The sequence below is a fragment of the Culex pipiens genome, chromosome 2 (assembly GCF_016801865.2).
Source record: "Culex pipiens pallens isolate TS chromosome 2, TS_CPP_V2, whole genome shotgun sequence".
Taxonomy (NCBI): Eukaryota; Metazoa; Arthropoda; class Insecta; order Diptera; family Culicidae; genus Culex; species Culex pipiens.
This window is the reverse complement of record NC_068938.1, coordinates 168,438,852-168,448,975: the sequence shown is the minus strand read 5'-3', so window position 1 is coordinate 168,448,975 and position 10,124 is coordinate 168,438,852. Positions and strand designations below refer to the sequence as shown.

The window sequence follows — 10,124 nt, the reverse complement described above, 5'->3', positions numbered from 1 at the left end:
GATATTGAACACCGTTGGGAGTTGCCTTTTTAAACTTAGGGAAAGTGAAAAATCAAACAAAATTTCGGCTTGTACAACATTGAACTCTCTAATTGAACATTTCTGATTACATTCGTAGATAAATTTGTAAAGTGTGCTCAAGGCAACCTTGCATTGTTTTATCACCGAAAACGTCTTCAGTAAGGAATTTCAACCAGCACATGTAAGCTTAATGTGGGCAGATTGTGCAAACATCAGATGGTAATTAGTGATAGGTGAATGTCCAGACAGTCGCGTGTTTAGAAACTGACACGTGTTTGATCGGGTGACTAAATTGACTGCCAAAAATATGCCATTTAGAAAGTGACATCATAGTTTTTATTGGCTATGAATCATTGAATTAGATCAGAAGCAAGTAATATAATATTTGACGCTATGATCACACCACTATACGACCATTTGAGCATATAAGCCAAATACGTATATCCCTGGCAGGTTAAGGATTCGTTCCAATTTCCATGCAAATTGTCGTTTTGATTACACAGTAAGTAAAAGATTTATTTGGCCGGTTGGAAAAATGAATGGTTGGATTTTTTTCGTATTCGTCACAATTTTACCACACTTGAAATAACTCATGAAAGATATAAATTTACACCTCCAACAGGTGAAATGAGTCTGACGCAAGATTTGAAAACGTCTGAAATGTGATGCTATCTTGATTTACTTTTCTATGCTTGTGAACAAATTATTTTGTAAAACTTTTGGTAGAAACTAGCAACTCACTTTCTACTGAGCTGTCGATTACTTGATTTCAGTTTAAACGCGCTCCAAATGAGTCAACATTAGGTGCTCGATGAGAATACATGCTCTTTTCCCATTTGTTGACAACCCAAGAAAAATTATCGAATCGTATCATTTAGCATTGATACACAAATTAATGCACCTTTTCATTTAATTTTGCTCTTTCCATATCTAAAAGTAATCCATCGGAAAAAGTAATCAGAAATAAGTTTTGGCGTGCTTTTAATAGTTACACATGAAAATCAACAGAGGGCTATTACTTACCTGAAACTTGAGTAATTCCACATAACCTTCCACTCTAAGACGAAGCAAGAAACCCTTTGCTTATTATTTAAAAAAAAATGGCAGATTTTTTCAATGACAACGTTTTCAATATCAAGTGATATCATATTTCCGGAAAATTATGAATACTTGTGAAAATATAAGTTCTAAACTTTTTTTGGGGCAAAGGTACCAAAAATGTCGAAATAAAACAACATTTTTCTGAATTTTTAAAGACTTAAAAAGAACATTGACACATTCTGGCGTTGAAACGTCAAGAAAATTTTGGCATTTTTTTCAAGATATGTCTCGTACGATATCGGGTCGGGTCCGGTGGTTTAGTGGTTAGCGTGGTAGCCTCTAAACCCCAGTATGGCCTGGGTTCAATCCCAGACGGACCCGGTGGCATTTTTCGAGACGAGATTTGCCTGACCACGCCTTCTATCGGATGGGGAAGTAAAACGTCGGTCCATTTGCGTAAAAGAGGTTTTGGGTGACTCACCACACATAACCTTCGGACGCCTAGAAATGAGCAGAAACTTGCAACAGAGACCACAGAAGACCCGGGGGTTACTTTGCTTTGCTTTGCTCGTACGATATCAAAAGCATTCCAAATCTTGAATAAGATGCCAAATCTCAAACTCAATTTTCAGGTCAACTCAATTTTAAGGTCAGATAAACATGTGAGATTTTTAATCGAGATGCGATAGAACATTTAATTCATGAAAAGACGAGTAAATATCAGCCAAAACGTGGCGTTTTTGTCAATGGAAAATGTGTCATTAAATATTACCCCTCTAGAGATACATACAAATAAAATTGACCAAATATTCGAATGATTGAAATAGAAACACCGCCAGACGAGCTTTGATCCCAAAATACACCAAAAATAAAAGTAGGTGACATATACTCATTTTATGCCTAATAAGCGGTCGTGTTTGAATGATGCTGCATAATCTGGAGTGTTCCTTGAAATTCACTCAAACCAAGTACACCAACGAGTAGAGCAACTTTTTGTGAACATTTCTGTTTATTTTCACTTTTATTAAAAGTTATGCTATTCCTTTTACAAGCATTTAAAAAAAATATTTCAAAAATGCATTCTAATCATTCGAGTGCATTGGGCCACGCCCATTTTCCTATTTTCAGCTTAGTTCTTTTTTTCTTCCAGCGCTCTTTTGGGTCTGCTTAGTGTTGCCAAGATTGATGTAATTTTAAGCGAACACTCACGAAACGTAGCATTTATAGAGATAATTTCCTGGCATCACTGGCTTACTACAACAGGCGCTGCTGGTGGTGTTGTTTGCTACCCTTTGTTTCAGCCTTCGATTGGAATGGGTCGTCAAAATTGAAACGTCAAAAGACTTAGCGCGTTTGTTTTTTTTTTATGGCGCTTGCTAATTATTTACATTTTTCGGGATTATTTTTCAAGTGAGTGACTAACTAATGTGCAAAATCACATGTTGCCGGTAGTTGGAAGCAATTTTATATCTTAAGCGCTTTGAAATCGTTAGCGCAAGTGAAAAGATATTGATGACGATTTCCGTTAAGAAGTTAACCTCTGATCTTGCGTGTGGATGTGTGTGCCACCAAAATTATGAGAAATGGTCTCGCTAAATAGAAATTATGATCAAAAGTGCATTAAATTTGATCTTTTTGACCAGTAAGTAGCATAAACTTGCGTGCTTACTCGAGGCGGTGCTGTTGCTGGTAAGTTCATAGCCTAAATTGTATTTTTGGAGCTTGAATCGAGCATCAAACTCTCCATATGACGAAGATAGGTGTTTGATTAGAAAGGGTATATTTCCCCTATTCCTTAAATTTTAAAACAAAAAAATATATGAATGCAGTAATTTTTGTAATGTCTTATCCTATGTTTTAATACACTTTATTTTCTATTAACAAAAGGGTCTTACTTACCATAACGAATAAACGAAACTTAAATTTAAAAAAGTGGATAGAAAAAAACGCAACATGGGCAAAAAGATAATGGAGTAGAGTCACCCTCTACTCCATTATCTTTTTGCCCATGTTGCGAGTGGGAATTCCCGGGAAAAAATTCCCGGGAAATCGACCATTTTTGGACCTCTCGATTCCCGGGAAATTTGGTCAAGACTCCCGGGAAAATTTTAACTTATAAATATCGAAGCAAAATTATATAAACTAATCAGAAAATTATTTGGAAAACTCTAACTTGTTTTGAACATTGGATGTTCAATGCTCGATGTTCAAGTTCGAATAAACCAATTTTTCTCTAATCTTCTTATTCAGTAAATTTTAATTTTAAATTACAATAATTATAATTGAGAGAAGCCAAAAAAATGATGAACCCAAAATTTACCTTAAAATTAACTTAGCAGTTACACCCCTGAAATGAAATTTGAAGTTTTTTAAACATGATTTTTATTTATTATTTCTAAGCGGGAAAAGCTTTTTCAAAATAAGTTCAATTTTCATATCCTCTTCAGTATAGCAATCCTCATATTTTTTTTATTATTCTAAGTCCCTAAGTTAATTTCGCTGTATCAAGCTATTTTTTTAAATGTCAATGAGTCGTTTTGTGTTTCACGTCAACCTCAATATTAAATTACTCTGGCAACCTTTGTAAAGTTATTGTCCGCCAATTGTGAACTTTTGCGTTTTCCTAATAACTGTAAATATTTCTTCAATGAATATTTACACTTGACCTTAAAAGGAAAAAACAAGTTTAAATTGTTGTTTGAGTCGTTATTTTTCATATTGCAAAAATCCCGATACTGGGAAATTATACATTATTCGTAAACATTTTAAACTTAAATTCCCAGTCAGTCCCAGAGTCCCAAAAAGCTCAAGAAACAATCTTGTATTTGCAGACATAGAAAAAAAAATCATAAGGGTGATATAGTTCCTCTAAATAATGTGGATACTTCAATAAACGTTTCATAGAAATAGTAAGAATCAATTGTAAGTAAATTCATTAAAAAAAAACTTATTTTTAACTTTTCTTTCAAATTATTGCCACTATTGCCATAGTCAAAAAAATAACTCCCGGGTCCCGGGAATTCCCGAGAAATAGCCAAATTCAACTCTCGATTCCCGGGAAGTTGAAAATCTCGAGAATCGTCACCCTCTATAATGGAGGTTGTAGAATATGCCTAATACTATCAAACAAATCACTTAATAATGCATATAAAAAAAACAAAACAAAAAAAAATAACAATGATACTTTCAACATTAGATCTAATCAAAAGTTTCCAAATAGAGACAATAACATTTAAAAAACGTTATTTGGAATTTGTACTGAATCAAATATTTCAAATAACTATAATTTTTATTTCCCAAGAATATAAAAAGCACAGCACTGCAATGCATTTTTTCTCCTGTCAAAGTTGTTTATTAAATCTTAAATTTATTTACTAAAAATAATACTTAGTAATCAACTCGGAAACAAATCCGTTCAAATCAAATATCTTCCAATTCCAATGCTGGGTACACCTTCTGCTTCGTACTCCACGTAACCGCCACCGATTCCGTCGTTCCACTCAACGTCCTTGCCTCGTTTGATCTCGTCACTGCATCGGTTGGCCGCGATTTACCAACATCGTCATCGTCGGGTTCCGTTGCCGGTGGCCGGATGTTCGGTTCCGCCGCCGCCGCCGCCGCGAGTATTCTCTTCAACAGTGCATCAATCAGCGCTGCACTTCCGGCACCATTATTGTTGGCACCACCTCCTCCGGGCTCTCCTCCTCCACCGACGGCCAACCTCGGGGCCTTGTTCGCGCCGTTCCCGCCGACCCAGTCAAACACGGACGGATTATTGTTTCCGGCATCGCTGACCACGCTCACCAGCCGGTTGTTGCTGGTGTCACCGGACAGATTGATTGTGATATCACTTCCGTTCGCCACCAGCACCAGGACAGGGGCGGGGGAGGCCTGGAAAGATGGGTGGTGAGAAAGTCAGGGAGCGCGGGAAAACCCGGATCCAATTTTCCGCTTGATTTCAAGTACGTGGTGGTAGTGTCGGGTGAAGCAATTAATTTCTAACTGATCAATTTGTTTTGCATTTTTTTTAAGTTTTGAATTTGAAAAGTGGCAATTGAAAAAAAAACAGTAATCAATAATTCCTTGTAAAGTAGAACAGTTTCACTAAATTTTGAGAGTTTACCCTAAGTGCCTGAACCCACATTTTTTCCAGTTTATTCAGGTGTCCAGGACACCCTCTATCGACATTATTTTCACCGGCACAGTACACATTGAATTCTATTTACCCAAGCCAACCCCATCAGTCCGGTGAACGTAATTAAAACGTAACGCATGGCTGGAAGTCAAGATTCGGTGGATTTCCTATCAACTATACTATTGTGGTGGTAGATCCTTGTCACCACAGGACTCTTTCTCTCTCCCAGCCAGCCAGACCGACGTCCTTCGTAATCCCGTTTCGAATTTATGTCTCACTAGCCCCAAGAAGAAGTGACCAAAACCACAGCATCCGCACGACTGAACGATACCCGACAAGTCCGGCCAAGCAACAAGTTAGAAATTTAAGCTAGAGATAGTGCATGCCCAACTGCCTTAGTAGCGCTGACTAATCTAAAGAGAGTGGTCTTACGAGAAATGGAAACTGAGTTTTACGAGGCTGGATCTAGCTCTCGAGGGGCACACTTTGCTGGTGGTACCTTGGGAACAATGTTTACTGCCCTGGCTGGCCTTTTTACAGCCTTTTTCCCCTCTGGAATGTGTACTTGGCTGCCTCAGTTGCACTAACTAGCCTGGCCTGCAGCAGAGATAAGAAGGGCAAACACGGCCAAAGGGATTTGGTTGCAACTGGCAAAAACACAAACCAATGCAATGAGTGTGTTTTCGTAGCCGGTCATCTCTTCCGTATCTTTCTGGGACCGATGCCTTTTGGATGGCCTGAAAAAGAACATTAGAGATATGTCGAAATGTGACTGGAATTAATCGACTAGAATTGTATTTCCTTTTCCATTTATCTTTGTAATTCGTGACCAAAATTTGGAGCTCTATGGAACTAGATGTTGATTTCGTCAACCAAATTAGATATTATTTTTTAAAGTTTTGCGAAAACTTTAAAAATGTAGTTCCTCAATTTCCAAAGAAGCTATTTTGCACTAAAAGTTATCTATATGAAAATGATATTAAATTGTGAGTTAAGTTCGAGGTGTGTGATCCAATAGGGTGTAATATGGTTGTATGGAAAAAAACAGTTGTCCAAATTTAGCTAGCACAGCAACTCTTTGGTTCCTTATAGGGTCCTTAACAATCCGGTTTTAGTATAGCGTTAAACTTGGATTTTTTAAATATCAAAATTCAAAAAAAATATTTTTCCCATACAAAGGAGAATGGGCAGATTTGGTCCAAGGATGTACACGAACGGGACAAACTTTATTCGAAAGATCTCGCCGAGACATGAAAAAAAGTCTTCTGAACGAAATCGTATTTTTGCTATTTCTAAAATCACTCATAAAATCCTTATTTTATTATCGATTTCGATCATCTTGACTTCATTCGACGCGTATCAGCAAAAACTATAAGTTCTAATATGTTTTAGCATGATTGAAACATGATTTCTCTTGTTTTTATCCGTTTGAACCGTTTGTGCAAGGGGCATTCCATAGAAACAAGTCGAAACTTGAAGATTTTGAAAACGGATCCTACCCAGACTGCTTCAGAGAGTATGGAAGGCTACAGTGCGTTGGTGTAACAAATTATTGAGATTTTCTGGGTCATCCAAGAACTCCTTGGATTTAAGACCCGTGGGTCTACCGCCGTAACAAGCAAGAGGTCAGTGATTTTTTACCACTGATAAAAATCGCATAGCTTCAGTGAGTATAGTAGACTACCTTTTCATGTTTTGAAATGTCCAGTGTCATCCTAGGACTCCCTGGAGTTTAGATCTGTAGGTCTACCACCGTAACAAGCAAGAGGTCAATGACTTTTCACCCCTGATCATAACCGCATATATGGACTCACTGAAGTTAAGGTCTGTTGCTGTTAACTATAGTGAGTCCTAGAATGACCCAAGACATCCCAACACATTAAAAAAGCAGTCTACCATACTGACTAAAGCACTGACCTTGGTCAAAACAGGTAGATATCTTGATTGTCACGGTGATAGACCCACAGATCTTAACTTCAGTGAGTCCTAGGATGACCCAGGACATTTCAAAACATCAATAAAGTAGTCTATTATACTCACTGAAGCTATGCGGTTATTATCAGTGGTAAAAAAGCACTGACCTCTTGCTTGTTACGGCGGTAGACCCACGGGTCTTAACTCCAAGGAGTTCTTGGATGACCCAGAAAATCTCAATAAGTTGTTACACCAACGCACTGTAGCCTTCCATACTCACTGAAGCAGTCTGGGTAGGATCCGTTTTCAAAATCTTCAAGTTTCGACTTGTTTCTATGGAATGCCCCTTGCACAAACGGTTCAAACGGATAAAAACAAGAGAAATCATGTTTCAATCATGCTAAAACATATTAGAACTTATAGTTTTTGCTGATACGCGTCGAATGAAGTCAAGATGATCGAAATCCATAATAAAATAAGGATTTTATGAGTGATTTTAGAAATAGCAAAAATACGATTTTTTGTACATTTTAACCCAAAATACTCAAACTTCAACAACTTGTAACTTTTGAACCCCGGGGTTTAGAGAGTTCGTTCAGAAGACTTTTTTTCATGTCTCAGCGAGATCTTTCGAATAAAGTTTGTCCCGTTCGTGTACATCCTTGGACCAGCTCCCATACAAATTTGCCCATTCTCCTTTGTATGGAAAATTAAATCGCTTTGCGCAAAGTGAGGACTAAACCAATCGTTCCCAAACTTTGGGGGGTTGTTTAGGACCCCAAAAGGAACAAAAATAATGCTGTGCTTGAAAATCGATTTTGATATTACACCCTAGTGATCCAAGCAGGAGAAAAACGACACTTAAGAAACCATGTTTTAATATGCCTTAATTTTTTTTGTGCCACAAGAAGAAATTGCCACACGTTGTGTAAATAGGGCGTCCGATTTTCCCAGGTTTCAAAAAACGTAACCAAAGCCTAAAAATGGGAAATTTTAAGCTTAGTTTTAACAATTTGGAAATAAAAAGCATACAAAGCGCCAAAGGGATGATTGCATGTTTTTCCTAAAAAATTCCTTAAAATACATATTTCATTAAAATGTCAATCTGTGGCTCTAAAGGTCAACATATTCAAAATGTTTTTAAGTATAACATTTTGTTTTTATTGAAATTATAAAGGTTGAATTTTTTTTCCTAAAATTGTATACACTTGTATATGTTTTTTTTAGATATAAAATATCCCCATGCTCATGTTCAAGGTATGGCATATTAGGGTAGAATCGAGTTTCATGGGATTATTAAACATTAAAATTTGTCAGATCAAATCAGCAACATGCTATTTTGGTTCTTTCTGGGGATCAAAATAACCTCCCAAAATGTTATTGAATTTTGGGAGTTTGTATGAGAAAAAACTATTTTTTGCATTTTGATTTTTATAATTTTAAATCTTAACCAAATTCGAAAACCAATACAATAGGATTGAAATTGGGGATATGCTTTGAAACTTTACCGAAAAAAGTATGGGTCTATCTTGCTCCTGTCAAAAGATACAGCTGTACTCTAGAGTACTAAAAACTGGTCTAAAACGGGATTTTTGCATTCAAAACACCATTTTCACAAATGAATTATAAAGATTTTGGAAAAATATTAAAAATTCCGAAAATACAGAGAGAAAATACGAAGAATCCCGGGATTCGGGAAACTCCGAGAATTCTCTCCGGAATTTGTCGGGATGGACGCTCCAGTTGTAAATATTTTTTTGACTTTTTATTGGGTGTGATCCAATTTCAAATCAAAAACAAAAAAAAATGAACAGGTGGAACATTTTTAGGTCACAAGGTAAAACCTCGGGTAAAACCATGCTTGACTAACTTTAAAATTTTGTATGAAGTGATTTCAGTGATTTCGTTCACCTCTGGTATACATGGTTGAACAGTGGTCACTCTTCAACAAAAACTAATCTGCTGTAAAAAATGTTTTAACTTATTTCAATGTGTATTTTCAAATTGTACCGTGTTACCATGAGGAATTTTTAAGATTCAAATTTTAAAATGCAGAAAAATGTATCAAAATAAAATTATTCCATGTCACAAGCATTATCACATTTCAAATTAAATCAAGTTGATTTAAAATTGATAGCTTTGATTTAGTTTTTCAATGTTATTGAACATCATCAAAATTGTTCGTCCATTCACCATTGAAATTGCCTTGGATTTGGTGACGAACACTAAAAGGCATTTTTCTCGGAATACTTCATTTTGCATAATAGCCGAATCTTCAACTATGGGCACTGCCATTGGCTTGGGAAATCTATTTGAAGTTTTCTTAAATGAGTTTTTTTTTATGATTTTGAAACTAATGATTGCATGACGTTTGATAATTATGCATTTTAAAACACTTTTTCATTGAAATATTGAAAACATGATTTCTAATTTCGATTTTAAAACCTTTTTTTTAAACCGAGAACCTTAGTGAGTAGTACAATCTGTAAAATAAACTTACCATCATGATTGATTGAGAAATCTCATACTTACCATTGCATTCAATATCGCATGTTCTCCCATGCAGATAAACCAATCCAATCATACAGACAGACTCTCGTAGCTCATCCAATTTTGTTGTCGTTGTCACAAGCAAACGCCCCCTTTCCTCATCCACCCTAGGGCAATGTCACCCGAGACCAAACCCAATAGACCGGTGAGCATGTGCGAGTTTGCAAGTTTATCTCAATCTTTATTTGTATTCAATGTTGACTTTATTCTCTGTTTTAGAAGTGTATCTGTGTGTGTGTGTTTGTGTGTTTGTGTGGGGAGAGTAAATACAGTAAATATATGTATTTTTTTCTTCATTAAGATACACAAGACTGGTTTCTTCATCGTTCGATAGCCAAGTACTTGATACACATCATCCTATCCTTTATGTTTAACTTAGTTCACTTGACTCGCTTCAATTCACCTATTTTTCCTTTCCATCGTTTGAATTTTTCCATCCCTTTCTGCAGTTGCCTTGTTTTCA

The 10,124-nt window shown here is 36.3% G+C and overlaps 1 protein-coding gene across 1 annotated transcript; it reads right to left on the bottom strand.

Annotated features, from left to right (window-relative positions):
- Positions 1 to 4,373: 4,373 nt before the first annotated feature.
- LOC120417241 (uncharacterized) lies at positions 4,374 to 5,624 on the bottom strand. The gene is made up of 2 exons (XM_039579201.2): positions 5,289 to 5,624; positions 4,374 to 4,953 (listed from the first exon to the last, which is right to left on the bottom strand). The coding sequence occupies exons 1-2, from the start codon at positions 5,334 to 5,336 to the stop codon at positions 4,483 to 4,485; spliced, it is 519 nt and encodes a 172-aa protein (XP_039435135.1). The 5' UTR covers positions 5,337 to 5,624; the 3' UTR covers positions 4,374 to 4,482.
- Positions 5,625 to 10,124: the final 4,500 nt, after the last annotated feature.